General features: G+C 48.5%; 1 protein-coding gene across 1 annotated transcript in view; it reads left to right on the top strand.

Annotated features, from left to right (window-relative positions):
* Positions 1-26,769, top strand: part of LOC136626544 (kinesin-like protein KIF21B) — a 2,048,083-nt gene that overhangs the window by 803,249 nt on the left and 1,218,065 nt on the right. Inside the window, 2 exon segments of the mRNA XM_066601598.1 lie at positions 9,238-9,446; positions 9,573-9,714. Coding sequence (XP_066457695.1) covers positions 9,238-9,446; positions 9,573-9,714 — 351 coding nt within the window.

The following is a 26,769-nucleotide window of genomic DNA, read 5'->3' as shown; positions in this document are numbered from 1 at the left end:
TTCGCGATGTCATAGAAACTTGAAATTTGGCATGAGCATTGATTATGTCATAAATAGGAAAAGCTAATGGGTCCCAACTCAATTATTCAATTCTAAGCGCTAAAGAATTAGCGTCCAAATCTTGCGTACGAAATCTAATTCTCTCACTTCCCAATGTCATAGAAACTTGAAATTTGGCACGAGCCATGATTATGTCATAAATAGGAAAAGTTAAGGGGTCCAAACTCGATTATTCTATTCTATGCGCAAAAGAATTAGCGTCCAAATTTTACGTACGGAATGTAATTTTCTCACATAGAAACTTGAAATTTGGCAAGGGCATTGAATATGTCATAATTAGGAAACGCTAATGGGTCCCAACTCGATTATTCGATTCTATGCACCAAAGAATTAGCGTCCAAATTTTACGTACGGAATGTAATTTTCTCACATAGAAACTTGAAATTTGGCCCGGGCATTCAATATGTTATAAATAGGAAAAGCTAATGGGTCCCAACTCGATTATTCAATTATATGCGCAAAAGAATTAGCGTCCAAATTTTACGTACAGAATCGAATTCTCTCGCTTCCCAATGTAATAGAAACTCGAAATTTGGCACGAGCATTGAATGTCATAAATAGGAAAAACTAATTGGTCCCAACTCGATTATTCAATTCTATGCGCAAAAGAATTAGCGTCCAAATTTTATGTACGGAATCGAATTCTCTCGCTTCCCAATGTAATAGAAACTCGAAATTTGGCACGCGCATTGATTATGTCATAAATAGGAAAAGTTAATGGGTCCCAACTCGATTATTCAATTTTAAGTGCAAAACAATTGGCGTCCAAATTTTACGTACGGATTCCAATTTTCTCGCTTCCCGATGTAATAGAAACTTGAAATTTGGCACGAGCATTGACTATGTCATAAATAGGAAAAGTTAATGGGAAGTTGTTGAGTACACACCTGGGAAGATTACTGGCATAGTACATCTATCCTACGATAGGTGGCGTGCGAGCGTCGTCGACAGTTATGCCCCCCCCCCCCCCCCCCAGACAAAGATCGTTTGATTTCCATCTCAAGCACAAAAGCAAAAGGCATTACGAGCAATGGGATGTGTGTTCAACTACAAAATGATGCATCCGCCGAACGTATCACAAGACAATTCCTGGATATTGAGAATGCTGAGGTAAAATAAAAGCTGTGCTGTGATTGGTTGCTATATATTATACCGCTGAGGTGAAATGAATGCTGCGCTGTGATTCGTTGCTATTTTTTATATTGCTGAGACAGAATAAAAGTTGGGCTGTGATTGGTTGTTGTTTCTCTTACTGCTGACGTAACATGAAAGCTGCACTGTGATTGGTTGTTATATTTTATACTGCTGAGGTAATATATAAGCTGCGCTGTGATTGGGTGTTATATATTATACCACTGAGGTAACCTAAAAAAGCGGCGCTGTGATTGGTTGTTATCTAGATATATAAAAACGAATGTATGTCTGTCTTCGCAGCAACGCGCGACGGGTGAGCTAGTATCCTATATAATAGGAGTCTGTGTACGAGGCGGTACGTCAAGGAAGCAAGAATCTTCTTCTGGTGGGCAGGGCATTACTAGTATCTGCTTTTGTTGTGCGGTGAATGTCTGCGGAACACTGTGAAAGCCAACACTGTCAAGGGAGGTTGCGTTCAGTCACAGTGATTTATTTTTCAACAAGTTCAATTTTTATGATGGTTGATTCATACAAACAACGTACAGCTGTGAAATTTTATTTCCTTTAAGGAAAAAGAGCAACAGATAAGGTTGTTACGCTACAAAGAGCGTATAAGAAAGCTGCCATGAGTAAAACACACAGGTTTACGAAGGGTTCTCCCATTTCAAATGAGGTGAAATGTCCACGTATATGAAGAAAATGCCCCGATTTGTGTCAATCAGGTGACTATTTCTTCTATGATAATGCCAATCACCTGACTGTTAAGCAATTTTTTAATGGAAAACGGCATGACACCCTTGCCTCACCCTCCGTTTTCACCTGATCTCACTCCATGTGACTTTCTTCCTATTTCCTTGGTTTCGAAGTATAGAAAGTGTTTTTGTTGATCTTGAAGCGGTAAAACAAAAAATAGTACAGGTACTAAAGATATTAGAAGAGACAAGTTTAAGAAATGTTTTGAGCAGTGGACAATTGTATTGCTTCAAATGGTGAGGACTCGGAAGGAGACTGAAGTATCAAAATACAAATAAATAGATCATTTTTAATAAATTAAGTTCTGTTTCTTTTGGGTATCTCCTAATATGTTATAATAAAGTATGGCATGTGCTCCAGAAAAATACATTATAATATACATATTTGTGCTGCTTCAGGTAAACATGAAAATCCAGAAACAAATAATCAAAGTTTTTTTCATTTAAACCTCTACCATCTTCAGTCTGACTTAAAGGGTAGTTGCACTTTTAAGAAATTTTTGATATGTTATAAGTGACTGGTCAAAGGTTTTAATCGGTGGTGTCTGGATGCTGAGACCCCTACTGATCACTGAAACGAAGGGGCAGAAGTGCTCAGCTGAGCACAGTGTCCCTTTAGCTGTCATCATTACTTGTGAGCTCTTCTCAGCAGCTGAAGATGGATGATAGACTTCTATAGACTTCAATATGTCCATCTTCAGCTGCCAAGAATAGTCGACAAGTAAAATGATCAAAACCAAAGGGGCACAGCACTTGGCTGAGTGCTTTTGCCTTTTTATTTCAGCAATGTGTCGGGGCCCCAGCACTCCGACTTCTACTGATCAAAACTTTTGCCATAATGCTATGACATGTCAATATTGGGGAGCATGTTGCACTTCGAGAAACTTCACTGTACTCTTTTGCATCTATTACACAGAGTAGAAACGTGCCTCTAATCAAATACTGTTTTTCTCAAAACAGATTTATATTTACAAAACATCAATGATAAAATATATAAAATATAAAATCAGGCAAACTTCCTTGCAAAAAATTTGTAAGGTATGTTGATTTTGCCACTTTCAAAGTAAAAGGAGCCATTGTGAGGCAACCCCTTAAAATGAAATATCGTATATACAGTATATAATACTGATGCTTATTGTTAAGTACCACTGAACTGTATTATATAAAGACTTTTTTGTAAAGCTGCTACTATTTTATACTGTATACGATATCTATGAAAAGACAGATGGATATTATACACTTCATTGGACATAACAGGTACATGTCTTAGACCAAAAGTTTTTTGGACAGGTGCATGCATTAGTACATGGCAGGTTACTGCTGTCACTTATAGTTGTATCCTAATTTCCCTGTCGAGTATATTTATCCCTTGGGTTTTCTTCAGGAAAGTTTTCATCAATACATTTTGGAGTCGGTGTATTTGCTGTTATCATTAGAGATGAGCGAACGTACTCGTCTGAGCTTGATACTCATTCGAGTATTAGCGTGTTCGAGATGCTCATTACTCGTAACGAGTACCACGCGATGTTCGGGTTACTTTCACTTTCATCTCTGAGACGTTAGCGCGCTTTTCTGGCCAATTGAAAGACAGGGAACGCATTACAACTTCCCCCTGCGACGTTCAAGCCCTATACCACCCCCCTGCAGTGAGTGGCTGGCGTGATCAGGTGTCACCCGAGTATAAAAATCGGCCCCACCCGCGGCTCGCCACAGATGAGTTCTGACAGAGATCAGGGACAGTGCTATCTTGTTGGAGCTGCTATAGGGAGAGTGTTAGGAGTATTTTAGGCTTCAAGAACCCCAACGGTCCTTCTTAGGGCCACATCTAACCGTGTGCAGTACTGTGGAGGCTGCTTTTTGCAGTGTTGCACATTTTTTTTTTGGTATATTGGCCGTGCAGAGCAGGGCCAGAAGCGCTTAGGCAGGGACAGAAGACATATTGATTGAATATAGGCAGTGGGCCTTTGCAAAAAAATTTGGGGAAAAAAATCTATCTGGGCTGCCTGTGGCTGTCCTCAGTGTTCTGGGTCTGTGCTGGGTGTAGTAGTTCTCCAAATTCATACGCAGCCAGCTAAGTGTTACAGCAGGCTTGCGCAAAATTATTTCCTGGCTCTGTCTGGGCTGTGAAATCACCGCTGTATTGCAGTTCACAGTGCAACACTCTGCAGTTCTTTGACATACTCCAGGGACAGAAGCGCCTAGGCAGGGACAGAAGACATATTGATTGAATATAGGCAGTGGGCCTTTGCAAAAAAATTTGGGGAAAAAAATCTATTTGGGCTGCCTGTGAGTGTCCTCAGTGTTCTGGGTCTGTGCTGGATGTAGTAGTTCTCCAAATTCATACGCAGCCAGCTAAGTGTTACAGCAGGCTTGCGCAAAATTATTTCCTGGCGTTCCGTAAGTGAAGTCAGCCTCCAAACACAGGCCAATAAGCGCAACATTTAATTACAGCGTTCTGTTTCTGCACTACTGGTAATACAGCATGCTGAGGGGTAGGGGTTGTCCTAGAGGACAAGGACACGGGCGAGGACGCGGAGGTCCAAGTCAGGGTGTGGGCACAGGCCGAGCCAGTGCGGTGGCCAGGGGTAGAGGCAGGGCCAGACTGAAAAATCCACCAACTGTTTCCCAAAGCGCCCCCTCGTGCCATGCCACCCTGCAGAGGTCAAGGTGCTCTACGGTGTGGCAGTTTTTCACAGAGACGCCTGACGACCGACGAACAGTGGTGTGCAACCTTTGTCGCGCCAAGATCAGCTGGGGAGCACCACCACCAGCATGCGCAGGCATATGATGGCCAAGCACCCCACAAGGTGGGACGAAGGCCGTTCACCACCTCCGGTTTACACCACTGCCTCTCCCCCTGTGCCCCAACCTGCCACTGAGATCCAACCCCTCTCTGACGTCGCTAGCGCCACTGTTTGAGCGCAAGTACGCCACCACGCACCCGCACGCTCAAGCGTGCACATTGCCAAATTGATCAGCCTGGAGATGCTGCCGTATAGGCTTGTGGAAATGGAGGCTTTCAAAAGCATGATGGCGGCGGTGGCCCCGCGCTACTCGGTTCCCAGTCGCCACTACTTTTCCCGATGTGCCGTCCCAGGCCTGCACGACCACGTCTCCCGCAACATTGTACGCGCCCTCACCAATGCGGTTACTGCCAAGGTCCACTTAACAGACACGTGGACAAGCACAGGCGGGCAGGGCCACTATATCTCCCTGACGGCACATTGGGTGAATTTAGTGGAGGCTGGGACAGAGTCGGAGCCTGGGACCGCTCACGTTCTGCCCACCCCCAGAATTGCGTGCCCCAGCTCGGTGCTGATATCTGCGGCGGTGTATGCTTCCTCCACTAAACCACCCTCCTCCTCCTCCTACGCAACCTCTGTCTCGCAATCAAGATGTGTCAGCAGCAGCATGTCGCCAGCAGTCGATGTCGCGTGGCGTGGCAGCACAGCGGTGGGCAAGCGTCAGCAGGCAGTGCTGAAACTACTCAGCTTAGAAGAGAAGAGGCACACGGCCCACGAACTGCTGCAGGGTCTGACAGAGCAGACCGACCGCTGGCTTGCGCCGCTGAGCCTCCAACCGGGCATGGTCGTGTGTGACAACGGCCGTAACCTGGTGGCGGCTCTGCAGCTCGGCAGCCTCACGCACATGCCATGCCTGGCCCATGTCTTTAATTTGGTGGTTCAGCGCTTTCTGAAAAGCTATCCACACTTGTCATACCTGCTCGGAAAGGTGCGCCAGCTCTGCGCACATTTCTGCAACTCCAAGACGGACGCTGCCACCCTGCGGACCCTGCAACATCGGTTTCATCTGCCAGTGCACCGATTGCTGTGCGACGTGCCCACACAGTGGAACTCTACGCTCCACATGTTGGCCAGGCTCTATGAGCAGCGTAGAGCTATTGCGGAATACCAACTCCAACATGGACGGCGTAGTGGGAGTCAGCCTCCTCAATTATTTACAGAACAGTGGGCCTGGTTGGCAGCCATCTGCCAGGTCCTTGGAAACTTTGAGGAGTCTACCCAGATGCTGAGCGGGGATGCTGCAATCATTAGCGTCACCATTCCTCTGCTATGCCTCTTGAGAAGTTCCCTGCACAGCATAAAGGCAGACGCTTTGCAATCGGAAACGGAGGCGGGGGAAGACAGTATGTCGCTGGATAGTCAGAGCACCCTCATGTCTATATCTCAGCGCGTTGAGGAGGAGGGGGAGGAGCATGAGGAGGAGGGGGAAGAGACAGCTTGGCCCACTGCTGAGGGTACACATGCTGCTTGCCTGTCATCCTTTCAGCGTGTATGGCCAGAGGAGGAGGAGGAGGGGGAGGAGCATGAGGAGGAGGGGGAAGAGACAGCTTGGCCCACTGCTGAGGGTACAGATGCTGCTTGCCTGTCATCCTTTCAGCGTGTATGGCCAGAGGAGGAGGAGGAGGAGGATCCTGAAAGTGATCTTCCGAGTGAGGACAGCCATGTGTTGCGTACAGGTACCCTGGCACACATGGCGGACTTTATGTTAGGATGCCTTTCTTGTGACCCTCGCGTTACACGCATTCTGGCCACTATGGATTACTGGGTGTACACACGGCTCGACCCACGGTATAAGGAGAGCCTTTCCACTCTCATTCCCGAAGAGGAAAGGGGTTCGAGAATGATGCTATACCACAGGGCGCTGGTGGACAAACTGATGGTAAACTTCTCATCCTACAGCGCTAGTGGCCGAAGGCGCATTTCCGCGGCCCAGGTAGCAGGGGAGGCGCAGAGATCAGGCAGCATGTACAGCGCAGGCAGGGGAACATTATCCAAGGCCTTTGCCAGCTTTATGGCTCCCCAGCAAGACTGTGTCACCGGTCCCCAGTCAAGGCTGAGTTGGCGGGAGCACTGTAAAAGGATGGTGAGGGAGTACGTAGCCGATCGCATGAACGTCCTCGGTGACGCCTCTGCCCCCTACAACTACTGGGTGTCGAAGCTGGACACGTGGCCTGAACTTGCGCTGTATGCCCTGGAGGTGCTTGCTTGTCCTGCGGCTAGCGTCTTGTCAGAGACTGTGTTTAGTGTGGCTGGGGGAGTCATCACGGATAAGCGTACCCGCCTGTCAACCGACAGTGCCGACAGGCTTACACTCATCAAGATGAACAAAGCCTGGATTTCCCCAGACTTCTCTTCTCCACCAGCGGACAGCAGCGATACCTAAACAATATGTAGGCTGCACCCGCGGATGGAAGCATCGTTCTCTATCACCATCCAAAACGGGGACCTTTTAGCTTCATCAATCTGTGTATAATATTCCTCCTCCTCCGCCTGCTCCTCCTCCTGAAACCTCACATAATCACGCCGAACGGGCAATTTTTCTTAAGCCCACAAGGCTCAGTCATATAATTTTTCTAAACAATTTTAATACGTTTCAATGCTCATTAAAGCGTTGAAATTTTCACCTCAACCAATTTTTATTTTAACTGGGCTGCCTCCAGGCCTAGTTACCAATTAAGCCACATAAACCAAAGCGATTAATGGGTTTCACCTGCCCTCTTGGTTGGGCATGGGCAATTTTTCTCCGGTACATTAGTACTGTGGGTACACCAATTTTTGGGGGCCCTCGCCTACAGTGTAATCCAATTAATTTTTAGCCCACCTGCATTACAGCTGACGTTACATCAGCTGTGTTGGGGAACTGCAATGGGATATATTTATGTACCGCCGGTGGGTTCCAGGGAGCCACCCATGCTGTGGGTCCACAGGGAGTTGTAACTGCATGTGTCCACTTCTAAAGAACCCCAGTCTGACTGGGGCATGCAGTGTGGGCCGAAGCCCACCTGCATTAAACATGACATTATTACCTTAGCTGTGATGGACAATGCAATGGGATATATTTATGTACCGCCGGTGGCTTCCTGGCACCCACCCATGCTGTGGATCCACAGGGAGTTGTAACTGCATCTGTCCACTTCTAAAGAACCCCAGTCTGACTGGGGCATGCAGTGTGGGCCGAAGCCCACCTGCATTAAACATGACATTACTACCTCAGCTGTGATGGGCAATGCAATGGGATATATTTATGTACCGCCGGTGGCTTCCTGGCACCCACCCATGCTGTCGGTCCACAGGGACTTCACAATAGGGAGTTGTACCTGCCTGTGTCTATGAATTAAAAAGCCCGGTCAGGTTGGGGCATGCAGTGTGGCCCGAAGCCCACCTGCATTTAATCTAACGTTAGCTCTGCTGTCCAGGGCACTGCAATGGGATACATTTATGTACAGCCGGTGGGTTCCAGGGATCCACCCATGCTGTGGGTGCACACAGAATTCCCATTGTGGAGTTGTACCTGCCTGTGACTATTTATAAAAAACCGCGGTCTGACTGGGGCATGCAGACACCTTGACAGAATGAATAGTGTGTGGCACATAGGTTCCCCATTGCTATGCCCACGTGTGCAGCTCCAGATGGAGATGGCACAGGATTGGATTTCTCATTGCTTCTGTACAGCATTGTGGGCTATCGCCCCGCCCCTTTTAAAGAGGGTCGCTGCCTAGCCGTGCCAACCCTCTGCAGTGTGTGCCTGCGGTTCCTCTGGCAGACGCACTTATAAATAGACATGAGTGTGGCGTGGCATGAGGGCAGCTGAAGGCTGGGCAGGGACAGTTTGGTGTGCGCTGTGGACACTGGGTCGTGTGTGTGTGTGTGGGGGGGGTTGGGCAGCATGTAACCCAGGAGAAGTGGCAGCGGAGTGTCATGCAGGCAGTGATTGTGCTTTGTTGGAGGTAGTGTGGTGCATAGCTAAGGTATGCATTGCTAATGAGGGCTTTTCAGAAGTAAAAGTTGTTGGGAGGGGGGGGGGGCCCACTCTTGCCGGTATTGTGGCTTAATAGTGGGACCTGGGAACTTGAGATGCAGCCCAACATGTAGCCCCTCACCTGCCCTATCCGTTGCTGTGTCGTTCCCATCACTTTCTTGAATTGCCCAGATTTTCACAAACGAAAACCTTAGCGAGCATCGGCGATATACAAAAATGCTCGGGTCACCCATTGACTTCAATGGGGTTCGTTATTCGAAACGAACCCTCGAGCATCGCGATAAGTTCGTCTCGAGTAACGAGCACCCGAGCATTTTGGTGCTCGCTCATCTCTAGTTATCATGTTTGATCATTGCCTGAGAACCTTGTCGTTGCCATTAGCTTGCGATTTGTAATGTTTTTGCTTTGTACTGTGTTTGCTATATAAAGTATGGTATTGGTACAATTGGTGTAAGGGACTTTTGTTTCACATATAGATTTATTTCCAATTATACCCCATGTTCCCTAGGTGTCGGCTCTTAGGCGTCTTTCCAGGCCAAGTCCAGATCATTCTGTGAGACACATGTCAATACTTCTAGACCCTGAAGCTGAACTGTCCAGCACCGCATCATCAGAACAAGACTGCAGTTTACGAACTGTGTCCAGCATTGAACGACAATGGAATGACAAAACACCAAGAGGAACTCGGCCTCCAGCTAACAGGAATCCAGCCGTGAGGTGACAATACTGATATGACAGCTGCTTCATAACTGATAATATCTTCTTTACACTTAGGAATGAGTTATGCCTACTGCTGCTATTACTAATAAACCCTCTTCCTATTCTGCATTCATTTTGAAACAGAAGAAAAGCTAGCCGACCGCGGATCCTTTTGAGCAAAGCCGCTCATATAAAATGGCAAACTTTGGAAAAGAGAGTTCAAGAAGTTGTTTTACAGAGACTGACTTTACTCAGTTTAGAGAATGATATGGAAAGGCTGTTGCAGGTAAGTGGAACAATAACATTTTCTATGTTTAAGGCCTCATTCAGACGAGCCTGTTTTACACGCTGCTACAGCAGTGTGTAAAACGACAGTTCTATAGCAATCAATAGGTTGCTATGGAAGCGCTTACACTGAACCCTTTTTAGAAGCACAATCTGCACTTCTAAAAAAGAATGAACAGCGAGTGCCAACTCGCCAGTCAGCTCCGTGGTGTACACTGTCCAGGCTGCTTACCCCATAGGCTCCTACGGGAGCCATGGAAGCAGGCTGCCCGCACCACTGACGTTTGAATGGGTTGCTCAGCGGAGCTAGGGGCAGCCTGTTTAAACGATTTTTTCCTGCATGTCAGGAGCGTGATTTACACGTTGATTAGCAGTATGTAAACCACGCTGGTCTGCATGAGGCCTTACCCAATACATCTGAGAACATCTTACCTGACCTATCTTATCCTATTATGTGACTTAAATATTTTATCTAAACTTTTCTTAAAATTTAATTTATTAATCTATATATATAAAGACGAAAGCCCTCACTGACTCACTCACTGACTCACTCACTCACTGACTGACTCGCCAAAAGTTCTCGATTATTCAATTCTAGTGCAAAAGAACTAGCGTTGAAATTTAATGTACACAATCTAAATCTCTCACTTCCCAATGTCATAGAAACTTTAAATTTGGCACGGGCATTGAATATGTCATAAATAGGAAAAATTAATAGGTCCCAACTCGATTATTCAATTCTATGGGCAAAAGAATTAGCGTTCAAATTTTACGTACGGAATCTAATTCTCTCACTTCCCGGTGTCATAGAAACGTGAAATTTGGCACAAGCATTGATTATGTCATAAATAGGAAAAGCTAATGGGTCCCAACTCAATTGTTCAATTCTATGCGCAAAAGAATTACAACCAAATTTTACGTACAGAATGTAATTTTCTAACTTTCCTGTGTAATAGAAACGTGAAATTTGGCACGAGCATTGATTATGTCATAAATAGGAAAAGCTAATGGGTCCCAACTTGATTGTTCAATTCTATGCGCAAAAGAATTAGCGTCCAAATTTTATGTACGGAATGTATTTTTCTCACTTTCCGGTGTCATAGAAACGTGAAATTTGGCACAAGCATTAAATATGTCATAAATAGGAAAAGCTAATGGGTCCCAACTCCATTACTCAATTCTTTGCGCAAAAGAATTAGCGTCCAAATTTAACATACAGAATGTAATTTTCTCACTTTCCGGTGTCATAGAAACGTGAAATTTTGGCACGAGCATAGATTATGTCATAAATAGGAAAAGCTAATGGGTCCCAACTCGATTATTCAATTCTATGTGCAAAAGCATTAGCGTCCAAATTTTGCGTACAGAATGTAATTGTCTCACTTTCCGGTGTCATAGAACGTGAAATTTGGCACGAGCATTGATTATGTCATTAATAGGAAAAGCTAATGGGTCCCAACTCGATTACTCAATTCTAATTGCAAAAGAATTAGTGTCCAAATTTTACGTACGGAATGTAATTTTCTCACTTTCCAGTGTCATAGAAACGTGAAAATTGGCACGAGCATTGATTATGTCATAAATAGGAAAAGCTAATGGGTCCCAACTCGATTATTCAATTCTATACGCAAAAGAATTAGCGTCCAAATTTTACGCACGGAATGCAATTTTCTCACTTTCCGGTGTCATAGAAACGTGAAATTTGGCACGAGCATTGATTATGTCATAAATAGAAAAAGCTAATGGGTCCCAACTCGATTATTCAATTCTATGCGCAAAAGAATTAGCGTCCAAATTTTACATACATAATGTAATTTTCTCACTTTTCGGTATCATACTAACGTGAAATTTGGCACGAGCATTGATTATGTCATAAATAGGAAAAGCTAATGGGTCATAACACGATTATTCAATTATATGCGCAAAAGAATTAGCGTCCAAATTTTACGTGCAGAATGTAATTGTCTCACTTTCCGATGTCATAGAAACGTGAAATTTGGCAAGAGCATTGATTATGTCATAAATAGGAAAAGCTAATGGGTCCCAACTCGATTATTCAATTCTATGCGCAAAAGAATTAGCGTCCAAATTTTACGTGCAAAATGTAATTTTCTCCCTTTTCGGTGTCATAGAACGTGAAATTTGGCACGAGCATTGATTATGTCATTAGTAGGAAAAGCTAATGGGTCCCAGCTCGATTATTCAGTTCTATACGCAAAAGAATTAGCGTCCAAATTTTACGTACGGAATGTAATTTTCTCACTTTCCGGTGTTATAGAAACGTGAAATTTGGCACGAGCATTGATTATGTCATAAATAGGAAAAGCTAATGGGTCCCAACTAGAGATGAGCGAGCACCAAAATGCTCGGGTGCTCGTTACTCGGGACGAAATTATCGCGATGCTCGAGGGTTCGTTTCGAATAACGAACCCCATTGAAGTCAATGGGCGACCCGAGCATTTTTGTATTTCGCCGATGCTCGCTAAGGTTTTCATGTGTGAAAATCTGGGCAATTCAAGAAAGTGATGGGAACGACACAGCAACGGATAGGGCAGGCGAGGGGCTACATGTTGGGCTGCATCTCAAGTTCACAGGTCCCACTATTAAGCCACAATACCGGCAAGAGTGGGCCCCCCCCCTCCCAACAACTTTTACTTCTGAAAAGCCCTAATTAGCAATGGATACCTTAGCTAAGCACCACACTACCTCCAACAAAGCACAATCACTGCCTGCATGACACTCCGCTGCCACTTCTCCTGGGTTACATGCTGCCCAACCCCCCCCCGCACGACCCAGTGTCTACAGCGCACACAAAAGTGTCCCTGCGCAGCCTTCAGCTGCCCTCATGCCACACCACCCTCATGTCTATTTATAAGTGCGTCTGCCATGACGAGGAACCGCAGGCACACACTGCAGAGGGTTGGCACGGCTAGGCAGCGACCCTCTTTAAAAGGGGCGGGGCGATAGCCCACAATGCTGTACAGAAGCAATGAGAAATATAATCCTGTGCCACCGCCATCAGGAGCTGCACACGTGGGCATAGCAATGGGGAACCTATGTGCCACACACTATTCATTCTGTCAAGGTGTCTGCATGCCCCAGTCAGACCGCGGTTTTTAATTCATAGACACAGGCAGGTACAACTCCCTATTGTGAAGTCCCTGTGGACCGACAGCATGGGTGGCTCCCCGGAACCCACTGGCGGTACATAAAAATATCCCATTGCATTGCCCAACACAGCTGAGGTAGTAATGTCGTGCTTAATGCAGGTGGGTTTCGGCCCACACCGCATGCCCCAGTCAGAATGGGGTTCTTTAGAAGTGGAAACAGATGCATTTATAATTCTCTGTGGACCCACAGCATGGGTGGCTCCCTGGAACCCACCGGCGGTACATAAAAATATCCCATTGCATTGCCCAACACAGCTGAGGTAGTAATGCCGTGCTTAATGCAGGTGGGCTTCGGCCCACACTGCATGCCCCAGTCTGACTGGGGTTCTTTAGAAGTGGAAACAGATGCATTTATAATTCCCTGTGGACCCACAGCATGGGTGGCTCCCTGGAACCCACTGGCGGTACATAAAAATATCCCATTGCATTGCCCAACACAGCTGAGGTAGTAATGTCGTGCTTAATGCAGGTGGGCTTCGGCCCACACTGCATGTCCCAGTCTGACTGGGGTTCTTTAGAAGTGGAAACAGATGCATTTATAATTCTCTGTGGACCCACAGCATGGGTGGGTGCCAGGAAGCCACCGGCGGTACATAAAAATATCCCATTGCATTGCCCAACACAGCGGATGTAACGTCCGCTGTAATGCAGGTGGGCTAAACATTAATTTGATTACGCTGTAGGCGAGGGCCCACAAAAATTGCTGTATCAACAGTACTAATGTACATCAGAAAAATTGGCCATGGCCAACCAAGAGGGCAGGTGAAACCCATTAATCGCTTTGGTTAATGTGGCTTAAGTGGTAGCTAGGCCTGGAGGCAGCCCAGTTTAACGAAAAATTGGTTCAAGTTAAAGTTTCAACGCTTTTAAGAGCATTGACACGTATAAAAATTTTTAAGAAAAATTATATGAGTGAGCCTTGTGGCCCTAAGAAAAATTGCCCGTTCGGCGTCATTACGTGAGGTTTCAGGAGGAGGAGCAGGAGGAGGAGGAGGAGGAGGAATATTATACACAGATTGATGAAGCAGAAATGTCCCCGTTTTGGATGGTGAAAGAGAACGATGCTTCCATCCGCGGGTGCAGCCTACATATTGCTTAGGTATCGCTGCTGTCCGCTGGTGGAGAAGAGAAGTCTGGGGAAATCTAGGCTTTGTTCATCTTGATGAGTGTTAGCCTGTCAGCACTGTCGGTTGACAGGCGGGTACGCTTATCTGTGATGATTCCCCCAGCCGCACTAAACACCCTCTCTGACAGGACGCTAGCCGCAGGACAAGCAAGCACCTCCAGGGCATACAGCGCGAGTTCAGGCCACGTGTCCAGCTACGACACCCAGTAGTTGTAGGTGGCAGAGGCGTCAGGGAGGACGGTCGTGCAATCGGCTACGTACTCCCTCACCATCCTTTTACAGTGCTCCCGCCGACTCAGCCTTGACTGGGGAGCGGTGACACAGTCTTGCTGGGGAGCCATAAAGCTGTCCAGGGCCTTAAAGACTGTTGTATTGCCTGTGCTGTACATGCTGCTCGATCTCCGCCCCTCCCCTGCTACCTGGCCCTCAGAAGTGCGCCTTCTGCCACTAGCGCTGTCAGATGGGAATTTTACCATCAGCTTGTCCGCCAGGGTCCTGTGGTATAGCAACACTTTCGAACACCTTTCCTCTTCGGGAATGAGAGTGGAAAGGTTTTCCTTATACCGTGGGTCGAGCAGTGTGTACACCCAGTAATCCGTAGTGGCCAGAATGCGTGCAACGCGAGGGTCACGAGAAAGGCATCCTAACATGAAGTCAGCCATGTGTGCCAGGGTACTTGTACGCAACACATGGCTGTCTTCACTAGGAAGATCACTTTCAGGATCCTCCTCCTCCTCCTCAGGCCATACACGCTGAAAGGATGACAGGCAAGCAGCATGGGTACCGTCAGCAGTGGGCCAAGCTGTCTCTTCCCCCTCCTCCTCATCCTCCTCATGCTCCTCCTCCTCCTCCTGAACGCGCTGAGATATAGACAGGAGGGTGCTCTGACTATCCAGCGACATACTGTCTTCCCCCGGCTCTGTTTCCGAGCGCAAAGCGTCTGCCTTTATGCTTTGCAGGGAACTTCTCAAGATGCATAGCAGAGGAATGGTGACGCTAATGATTGCAGCATCGCCGCTCACCACCTGGGTAGACTGCTCAAAGTTTCGAAGGACCTGGCAGATGTCTGCCAGCCAGGCCCACTCTTCAGAAAATAATTGAGTAGGCTGACTCCCACTGCGCCGCCCATGTTGGAGTTGATATTCCACTATAGCTCTACGCTGCTCATAGAGCCTGGCCAACATGTGGAGCGTAAAGTTCCACTGTGTGGGCACGTCGCACAGCAGTCGGTGCACTGGCAGATTAAACCGATGTTGCAGGGTCCGCAGGGTGGCAGCGTCCGTGTGGGACTTGCGGAAATGTGCGCAGAGCCGGCGCACCTTTCCGAGCAGGTCTGACAAGCGTGGGTAGCTTTTCAGAAAGCGCTGAACCACCAAATTAAAGACGTGGGCCAGGCATGGCACGTGCGTGAGGCTGCCGAGCTGCAGAGCCGCCACCAGGTTACGGCCGTTGTCACACACGACCATGCCCGGTTGGAGGCTCAGTGGCGCAAGCCAGCGGTCGGTCTGCTCTATCAGACCCTGCAGCAGTTCGTGGGCCGTGTGCCTCTTATCTCCTAAGCTGAGTAGTTTCAGCACGGCCTGCTGACGCTTGCCCACCGCTGTGCTGCCACGACGCGCGACACCGACTGCTGGCGACACGCTGCTGCTGACACATCTTGATTGCGAGACAGAGGTTGCGTTGGAGGAGGAGGAGGAGGAGGGTGGTTGAGTGGAGGAAGCATACACCGCTGCAGATACCACCACCAAGCTGGAGCCCGCAATTCTGGGGGTGGGTAGGACGTGAGCGGTCCCAGGCTCTGACTCTGTCCCAGCCTCCACTAAATTCACCCAATGTGCCGTCAGGGAGATGTAGTGGCCCTGCCCGCCTGTGCTTGTCCACGTGTCCGTTGTTAAGTGGACCTTGGCAGTAACCGCGTTGGTGAGGGCGCGTACAATGTTGCGGGAGACGTGGTCGTGCAGGCCTGGGACGGCACATCGGGAAAAGTAGTGGCGACTGGGAACTGAGTAGCACGGGGCCGCTGCCTCCATCATACTTTTGAATGACTCCGTTTCCACCACGCTATACGGCAGCATCTCAAGGCTGATAAATTTGGCTATGTGGACGGTTAACGCTTGAGCGTGCGGGTGCGTGGCGGCGTACTTGCGCTTGCGCTCAAACACTTGCGCTAGCGACGGCTGGACGGTGCGGTGTGAGACATTGCTGGATTGGGCCGAGGACAGCGGAGGTGAGGGTGTGGGTGCAGGCCAGGAGACGGTAGTGCCTGTGTCCTCAGAGCGGGGTTGGATCTCAGTGGCAGGTTGGGGCACAGGGGGAGAGGCAGCGGTGCAAACCGGAGGCGGTGAACGGCCTTCGTCCCACCTTGTGGGGTGCTTGGCCATCATATGTCTGCGCATGCTGGTGGTGGTGAGGCTGTTGGTGGTGGCTCCCCGGCTGATCTTGGCGCGACAAAGGTTGCACACCACTGTTCGTCGGTCGTCAGGCGTCTCTGTGAAAAACTGCCAGACCTTAGAGCACCTTGGCCTCTGCAGGGTGGCATGGCGCGAGGGTGCGCTTTGGGAAACAGTTGGTGGATTATTCGGTCTGGCCCTGCCTCTACACCTGGCCACCGCACTGCAACCTCTTGCAACCTGCCTTGCTGCTGCCCTTGCCTCCCCCTCTGAAGACCTGTCCTGAGTCGGCGTTGCAAACCAGGTGGGGTCAGTCACCTCATCGTCCTGCTGCTCTTCCTCCGAATCCTCTGTGCGCTCCTCCCTCGGACTTACTGCCCTTACTACTACCTCACCGATAAACAACTGTGTCTCATCGTCATCGTCCTCCTCACCTACTGAAAGGTCTTGAGACAGTTGCCGGAAGTCCCCAGCCTCATCCCCCGGACCCCGGGAACCTTCCAATGGTTGGGCATCAGTGACGATAAACTTCTCTGGTGGGAGAGGAACCACTGCTGCCCAATCTGAGCAGGGGCCCGAGAACAGTTCCTGGGAGTGTTCCCGCTCCTGAGCATGTGTCATTGTAGTGGAGTGAGGAGGCTGGGAGGAAGGAGGAGCAGCAGACAGAGGATTCGGATTTGCAGCAGTGGACGGCGCAGAACTGTGGGTGGACGATAGGTTGCTCGCAGCACTTTCTGCCATCCACGACAGGACCTGCTCACACTGCTCATTTTCTAATAAAGGTCTCCCGCGTGGACCCATTAATTGTGCGATGAATGTGGGGACGCCAGAAACGTGCCTCTCTCGTAATCGCGCAGCAGTCGGCTGCGATACACCTGGATCAGGAGTTCGGCCTGTACCAACACCCTCACTTGGCCCTCCGCGTCCTTGGCCGCGTCCACGTCCTCTAGGCCTACCCCTACCCCTCAGCATGCTGTATTACCAGTGATTTGATTTCCCAGGCAGGAAAGAAATCGGCGCAAGCCTGCTGTTAAACGTAGCTGGCTGCGTATGATTTTTGTTTACGTTCTGCACCCACCACACACGTACCCAGAACGCCGAGGACTGTCAGAGGCAGGCCAAATAGAATGTTTCCCTTTTTTTGGTAAAGAAAAGGCCCACTGACTATATTCAATCAATAATATATGTCTTCTGGCCCTGCAAATGTGTCACAGAACTGCAGGGTTGCAGAGTTATTAACTACAGCAGAGCGGTGATTTTTCCCAGGCAGGAAAGAAATTGGCGCAAGCCTGCTGTTAAACGTAGCTGGCTGCGTATGATTTCTGTTTACGTTCTGCACCCACCACACACGTACCCAGAACGCTGAGGACTGTCAGAGGCAGGCCAAATAGAATGTTTCCCTTTTTTTTGTTAAAGAAAAGGCCCACTGACTATATTCAATCAATAATATATGTCTTCTGGCCCTGCCTACACAATTTTGTCCCTGTAGTATTACTGCAGGGTGCAATGCTCTGCACAGCCGATTTAAAAAAAAAAAAAAAATGCAACACTGCTAACAGCAGCCTCCACACGGATAGATGTGGCCCTAAGGACCGTTGGGGTTCTTGAAGCCTACACTCACTACTAACACTCTCCCTGCCTAACCACCACTTCTGTCCCTGTAGTATTACTGCAGGGCGCAATGCTCTGCATAGCCGATTTTGAAAAAAAAAAAAATGGGCAACACTGCTAACAGCAGCCTCCACACGGATAGATGTGGCCCTAAGAAGGATCGTTGGGGTTCTTGAAGCCTACACTCACTACTAACACTCTCCCTACAGCAGCTCCGGCACCAGCAGCACTGTCCCTCAGCTAACTCACAAGGCATCTGAGGCGAGCGGCGGGAGGGGCCGACTTTTATACTCAGGTGACATCTGATCTCCCCAGCCACTCACAGCAGGGGGGTGGTATAGGGCTTGAACGTCACAGGGGGAAGTTGTAATGCCTTCCCTGTCTTTCAATTGGCCAGAAAAGCGCGCTAAGGTCTCAGAGAGGAAACTGAAAGTAACCCGAACATCGCGTGGTACTCGTTACGAGTAACGAGTATCCCGAACACGCTAATATTCGCCCGAGCATCAAGTTCGGACGAGTACGTTCGCTCATCTCTAGTCCCAACTCGATTATTCAATTCTATGCGCAAAAGAATTAGCGTCCAAATTTTACGTAAGGAATGTAATTTTCTCACTTTCCGGTGTCATAGAAACGTGAAATTTGGCACGTGCATTGATTTTGTCATAAATAGGAAAAGCTAATAGGTCCCAACTCAATTATTCAATTCTATGCGGAAAAGAATTAGCGTCCAAACTTTACGTACGGAATGTAATTTTCTCACTTTCTGGTGTCATAGAAACGTGAAATTTGGCACGAGCATTAATTATGTCATAAGTAGGAAAAGCTAATGGGTCCCAACGTGATTAATCAGTTATATGCGCAAAAGAATTAGCGTCCAAATTTTAAGTACAGAATGTAATTGGCTCACGTTCCGATGTCATAGAAACGTGAAATTTGGCACGAACATTGATTATGTCATAAATAGGAAAAGCTAATGGGTCCCAACTCGATTGTTCAATTCTATGCGCAAAAGAAGTAGCGTCCAAATTTTACGTACGGAATTAAATTTTCTCTTTTTCCGGTGTCATAGAAACGTGAAATTTGGCACGAGCATTGATTATGTCATAAATAGGAAAAGCTAATAGGTCCCAACTCGATTATTCAATTCTATGCGCAAAAGAATTAGCGTCCAAATTTTACGTACGGAATCTAATTCTCTCACTTCCCAGTGTCATAGAAAGTGAAATTTGGCACGAGCATTATGTCATAAATAGGAAAAGGTAATGGGTCCCAACTCGATTGTTCAATTCTATGCGCAAAAGAATTAGCATCCAAATTTTATGTACGGATTGTATTTTTCTCACTTTCCGGTGTCATAGAACGTGAAATTTGGCACGAGCATTGATTATGCCGTTAATAGGAAAAGCTAATGGGTCCCAACTCGATTATTCAATTCTATGCGCAAAAGAATTAGCGTCCAAATTTTACGTACAAAATGTAATTTTCTCCCTTTTCGGTGTCAAAGAACGTGAAATTTGGCACGAGCATTGATTAGGTCATTAGTAGGAAAAGCTAATGGGTCCCAGCTCGATTATTCAATTCTATGCGCAAAAGAATTAGCGTCCAAATTTTATGTACGGAATGTAATTTTCTCACTTTCTGGTGTCATAGAAACGTGAAATTTGGCACGAGCATTAATTATGTCATAAGTAGGAAAAGCTAATGGGTCCCAACGTGCTTAATCAATTGTATGCACAAAAGAATTAGCGTCCAAATTTTACGTACAGAATGTAATTGCCTCACGTTCCGATGTCATAGAAACGTGAAATTTGGCACGAACATTGATTATGTCATAAATAGGAAAAGCTAATGGGTCCCAACTTGATTATTCAATTCTATGCGCAAAAGAATTAGCGTTCAAACTTTACGTACAGAATGTAATTTTCTCACTTTCCGGTGTCATAGAAATGCGAAATTTGGCACGAGCATTGATTATGTCATAAATAGGAAAAGCTAATGGGTCCCAACTAGAGATGAGCGAACGTACTCGTCCGAGCTTGATACTCGTTCGAGTATTAGCGTGTTCGAGATGCTCATTACTCGTGACGAGTACCATGCGATGTTCGAGTTACTTTCACTTTCATCTCTGAGACGTTAGCGCCCTTTTCTGGCCAATAGAAAGACAGGGAAGGCATTACAACTTCCCCCTGTGACGTTCAAGCCCTATACCACCCCCCTGCAGTGAGTGGCTGGCGAGATCAGGTGTCACCCGAGTATAAAAATCGGCCCCTCCCGCGGCTCGCCACAGATTTGTTCTGACATAGAGGAGGGAAAGTGCTGTTGGTGCCGGAGCTGCTATAGGGAGAGTGTTAGGAGTATTTTTGGCTTCAAGAACCCCAACGGTCCTTCTTAGGGCCACATCTAACCGTGTGCAGTACTGTGGAGGCTGCTTTTTGCAGTGTTGCACTTTTTTTTTTTTTTGTATGTCAGCCGTGCAGAGCATTGCACCCTGCAGTAATTATACATACTCCAGGGCCAGTAGTGGTGGTGAGGCAGGGACAGAAGACATATATTGTGAGGCAGGGACAGAAGACATATTTTGTGAGGCAGGGGCAGAAGACATATATTTATTGAATATAGGCAGTGGGCCTTTCCAAAAACATTTGGGGAAAAAAATCTATTTGGGCTGCCTGTGACTGTCCTCAGTGTTCTGGGTCTGTGCTGGGTGTAGTTGTCCTCCTAATTCATACGCAGCCAACTAAGTGTTACAGCAGGCTTGCGCAAAATTATTTCCTGGCGTTCCGTAAGCGAAGTCAGCCTCCAACCACAGGCCAATAAGCGGCACATTTAATTACAGCTTTCTGTTTCTGCACTACTGGTAATACACCATGCTGAGGGGTAGGGGTAGGCCTAGAGGATGTGGCACTGGGCGAGGACGCGGAGGGCCAAGTCAGGGTGTGGGCACAGGCCGAGCTCCTGATCCAGGTGTATCGCAGCCGACTGCTGCAGGATTAGGAGAGAAGCACGTTTCTGGCGTCCCCACATTCATCTCACAATTAATGGGTCTATGCGGTAGACCTTTATTAGAAAATGAGCAGTGTGAGCAGGTCCTGTCGTGGATGGCAGAAAGTGCATCCAGCAATCTATCGTCCACCCAGAGTTCTGCGCCATCCACTGCTGCAACTCTGAATCCTCTGGCTTCTGCTCCTCCTTCCTCCCAGCCTCCTCACTCCATTACAATGACACATTCTGAGGAGCAGGCAGACTCCCAGGAACTGTTCCCAGGCCCCTGCCCAGAATGGCCAGCAATGGTTCCTCTCCCACCGGAGGAGTTTGTCGTGACCGATGCCCAACCTTTCGAAAGTTCCCGGGGTTCGGGGGATGAGGCTGGGGACTTCCGGCAACTGTCTCAAGACCTTTCAGTGGGTGAGGAGGACGATGACGATGAGACACAGTTGTCTATCACTCAGGTAGTAGTAATTGGAGTAAGTCCGAGGGAGGAGCACACAGAAGATTCGGAGGAAGAGCAGCAGGATGATGAGGTGACTGACCCCACCTGGTTTGCTACGCCTACTGAGGACAGGTCTTCAGAGGGGGAGGCAAGGGCAGCAGCAGGGCAGGTTGCAAGAGTCAGTGCGGTGGCCAGGGGTAGAGGCAGGGCCAGACCGAATAATCCACCAACTGTTTCCCAAAGCGCCCCCTCGCGCCATGCCACCCTGCAGAGGCCGAGGTGCTCAAAGGTCTGGCAGTTTTTCACTGAGAGTGCAGACGACCGACGAACAGTGGTGTGCAACCTTTGTCGCGCCAAGATCAGCCGGGGAGCCACCACCACCAGCCTCACCACCACCAGCATGCGCAGACATATGATGGCCAAGCACCCCACAAGGTGGGACGAAGGCCATTCACCGCCTCCGGTTTGCACCGCTGCCTCTCCCCCTGTGCCCCAACCTGCCACTGAAATCCAACCCCCCTCTCAGGGCACAGGCACTACCGTCTCCTGGCCTGCACCCACACCCTCACCTCCGCTGTCCTCGGCCCCATGCACCAGTGTCTGTCAGCGCACCGTCCAGCCGTCGCTAGCGCAAGTGTTGGAGCGCAAGCGCAAGTACGCCGCCACGCACCCGCACGCTCAAGCGTTAAACGTGCACATAGCCAAATTGATCAGCCTGGAGATGCTGCCGTATAGGCTTGTGGAAACGGAGGCTTTCAAAGGTATGATGGCGGCGGCCCCGCGCTACTCAGTTCCCAGTCACCACTACTTTTCCCGATGTGCTGTCTCAGCCCTGCACGACCACGTCTCCCGCAACATTGTACGCGCCCTCACCAACGCGGTTACTGGCAAGGTCCACTTAACACGAACACGTGGACAAGCACAGGCGGGCAGGGCCACTATATCTCCCTGACGGCACATTGGGTGAATTTAGTGGAGGCTGGGACAGAGTCAGAGCCTGGGACCGCTCACGTCCTACCCACCCCCAGAATTGCGGGCCCCAGCTCGGTGGTGGTATCTGCGGTGGTGTATGCTTCCTCCACTAAACCACCCTCCTCCTCCTCATCCTCCTCCTCCGCAACCTCTGTCTCGCAATCAAGATGTGTCAGCAGCAGCACGTCGCCAGCAGTCGGTGTCGCGCGGCATGGGAGCACAGCGGTGGGCAAGCGCCAGCAGGTCGTGCTGAAACAACTCAGCTTAGGAGATCAGAGGCACACGGCCCACGAACTGCTGCAGGGTCTGACAGAGCAGACCGACCGCTGGCTTGCGCCGCTGAGCCTCCAACCGGGCATGGTCGTGTGTGACAACGGCCGTAACCTGGTGGCGGCTCTGCAGCTCGGCAGCCTCACGCACGTGCCATGCCTGGCCCACGTCTTTAATTTGGTGGTTCAGCGCTTTCTGAAAAGCTACCCACGCTTGTCAGACCTGCTCGGAAAGGTGCGCCGGCTCTGCGCACATTTCCGCAAGTCCCACACGGACGCTGCCACCCTGCAACATCGGTTTTATCTGCCAGTGCACCGACTGCTGTGCGACGTGCCCACACGGTGGAACTCTACGCTCCACATGTTTGCCAGGCTCTATGAGCAGCGTAGAGCTATAGTGGAATACCAACTCCAACATGGGCGGCGCAGTGGGAGTCAGCCTCATCAATTCTTTACAGAAGAGTGGGCCTGGTTGGCAGACATCTGCCAGGTCCTTGGAAACTTTGAGGAGTCTACCCAGATGGTGAGCGGCGATGCTGCAATCATTAGCGTCACCATTCCTCTGCTATGCCTCTTGAGAAGTTCCCTGCAAAGCATAAAGGCAGACGCTTTGCGCTCGGAAACAGAGGCGGGGGAAGACAGTATGTCGCTGGATAGTCAGAGCACCCCCCTTTCTATATCTCAGCGCGTTGAGGAGGAGGAGGAGGAGGGGGAGGAGGAGGGGGAGGAGGAGGAGGAGGGGGAGGAGGATGAGGACGAGGGGGAAGGGACAACTTGGCCCACTGCTGAGGGTACCCATGCTGCTTGCCTGTCATCCTTTCAGCGTGTATGGCCTGAGGAGGAGGAGGAGGAGGATCCTGAAAGTGATCTTCCTAGTGAGGACAGCCATGTGTTGCGTACAGGTACCCTGGCACACATGGCTGACTTCATGTTAGGATGCCTTTTTCGTGACCCTCGCGTTACACGCATTCTGGCCACTACGGATTACTGGGTGTACACACTGCTCGACCCACCGTATAAGGAGAACCTTTCCACTCTCATACCCGAAGAGGGAAGGGGTTCGAGAGTGATGCTATACCACAGGACCCTGGCGGACAAACTGATGGTAAAATTCCCATCCTACAGCGCTAGTGGCCGAAGGCGCAGTTCCGAGGGCCAGGTAGCAGGGGCGGCGCAGAGATCAGGCAGCATGTACAGCACAGGCAGGGGAACACTCTCTAAGGCCTTTGACAGCTTTCTGGCTCCCCAGCAAGACTGTGTCACCGCTCCCCAGTCAAGGCTGAGTCGGCGGGAGCACTGTAAAAGGATGGTGAGGGAGTACGTAGCCGATTGCACGACCGTCCTCCGTGACGCCTCTGCCCCCTACAACTACTGGGTGTCGAAGCTGGACATGTGGCCTGAACTCGCGCTGTATGCCCTGGAGGTGCTTGCTTGTCCTGCGGCTAGCGTCTTGTCAGAGAGGGTGTTTAGTGCGGCTGGGGGAATCATCACAGATAAGCGTACCCGCCTGTCAACCGACAGTGCTGACAGGCTTACACTCATCAAGATGAACAAAGCCTGGATTTCCCCAGACTTCTCTTCTCCACCAGCGGACAGCAGCGATACCTAAACTATACGTAGGCTGCACCCGCGGGTGGAAGCATCGTTCTCTATCACCATCAAAAACGTGGACCTTTTTAGCTTCATCAATCTGTGTATAATATTCATCCTCCTCCTCCTGCTCCTCCTCCTGAAACCTGACGTAATCACGCTGAACGGGCAATTTTTCTTAGGCCCACAAGGCTCAGTCATATAATTTTTGTAAACAATTTTTATACGTTTCAATGCTCATTAAAGCGTTGAAACTTTCACCTGAAAGTCACTTATTTTAACTGGGCTGCCTCCAGGCCTAGTTACCAATTAAGCCACATTAACCAAAGCGATTAATGGGTTTCACCTGCCCTCTTGGTTGGGCATGGGCAATTTTTCTGACGTACATTAGTACTGTTGGTACACCAATTTTTTGGGGCCCTCGCCTACAGTGTAATTCAATTATTTTTTTGCCCACCTGCATAAAAGCTGACGTTACATCAGCTGTGTTGGGCACTGCAATGGGATATATTTATGTACCGCCGGTGGGTTCCAGGGAGCCACCCATGCCGTGGGTCCACACAGAGTTGTAACTACATGTGTCCACTTCTAAAGAACCCCAGTCTGACTGGGGCATGCAGTGTGGGCCGAAGCCCACTTGCATTAAACATGACATTACATCAGCTGTGATGGGCACTGCAATGGGATACTGTCAGGGTAATAAATCAATACAGCATCAATCAAAGCCCACCCTAAAATCCCGTGGTCGACGGTAAGGAAAAACACCACACACAGGTCTGGTATGCTTCCCTGTACGGGAGTAATGGCGAGTGACTTTACTTGCTTACACAGGGTTTTATCCCCTCCTGTTGCAACACAAAGCATATAGCATCTCATTGGTCCAGATATATATAGCATTATCATATATGTCCATAATACTGTCCACAGCAAGAATTAATTAGACAGGCAGCTGCATCAATCATATGGTCCTTAGTCGCAGTAGACACTTCTCTTTTTTCTTCAGACAAGATGTTGCAACTTCCTTAAACTGCCAAGCTAATCGCCGTTGTATCTTGTCCCTTTTTGTAATTCCAAAGACACAAAGCTCTTTGTCATATCTGATATGATTTTTTAAGGATGCATATTACGTATTTGAATATTTAAGTTTTTTTCACAAAACATTGCATAAAATTTGCACGCAGGTATAAAGATATAAAAAGAAAACACATAGCAATATATACACGTGCCCTCACAAACCCCCCTAAAAAACTTAATATGAAAATCCCGCATCACGTCCCACATCTGTTCCTGGTCATCCCTCCTGTGTCAGGGTTCCCCCACCGCCCACAAAGCCCTACTCCTAGGGTGGTGTGATTCCTACCTCACCTCAGAAGGAGGACATGGACCCCCCGGACTATGTTTTTCAGGTATCCATGTCCTCTATCTGTACGAGTTAACACCCCGCAGGGTGTGCCCTCGCTCGATCCTATGGCCTTCTACACTATCCCTAGGCGTATGGGAAATCCACTGACATTTTTAAAACAGGGGACCGGAACAGACGCAGTCTTAGATGTCAGGCATCTCCACCACATCTCCATCTTTTTGATAACGTACTGTAGTTGGCATCAATGGGACCGGTTCTTTTTCTGCTTCTTCTATCTCAACCAGGGGGAATGTCGGTGTCACATTGTCTAGTCCCTTACTCATACTTTTCTTGATCAGGGGGATAATACACGTACAGGAAATTAATAGGACTAACAGAACAATATCTAGGACCACACCTACTTGTACCAGCATTTTCTGCCATCCTTTCAACCACGAAAAGTACTGGTCCCAGGGATCTGTGACCCCGGAATTTCTCTTGAGTTCCTCTGACAAATCGGTTAGTTTCTTAATGGCAACAGTCACTTTACCTGTAGGCCCAGTATTATCAGGGATATAGGTGCAACAAGTCTCACCAATCATTTTACATACTCCACCTTTTTCTGCTAGAATCATATCCAGGGCCATTCTATTCTGGAACGTCATGGATGCAGTAGGCCCTAATTGGTCAGCTAATCCCTGCAGAGCATCTCTAGTGTAATTGACAAACCTTTGCTGATTGTAATAGATGTAATTTATCCAGGCTACATTTTTGTTAGCAGTGACAATAGTGAACAAAGATTCAAATCCTGCCTTCACTTGATCCCTAGCCTTGAATTCGTCTGGCACCCCCCTAGACACTCCTATTGTATCTATGTACACATGGGGATCAAAACTAGCACCTGGGACCTTAACTTCTCTCTTGATACGGTGTGGTGTGGAATTCTCATCCTTTGTGCGGTCAACTGATAATATGTGTAAGGGCATTAAGGCTTTGGCTAAGGCACATTCTCCTGTCCAGTCTCCTTCTAGCCTACTACGTATCTTGCCATCTCCACATATCCAGTAAATATCTCCTAGAGACTGGACTTGTCTCTGGGCACAGGTACCGTTCTTCCTTTTTGCACAATATTTGTTAGTGAAGTTTCCCAGAAATC

This window comes from Eleutherodactylus coqui, chromosome 4 (genome assembly GCF_035609145.1).
Source record: "Eleutherodactylus coqui strain aEleCoq1 chromosome 4, aEleCoq1.hap1, whole genome shotgun sequence".
Taxonomy (NCBI): Eukaryota; Metazoa; Chordata; class Amphibia; order Anura; family Eleutherodactylidae; genus Eleutherodactylus; species Eleutherodactylus coqui.
Note: the sequence above shows the minus strand (reverse complement) of the source record. Positions and strands in the feature narration are given on the sequence as shown.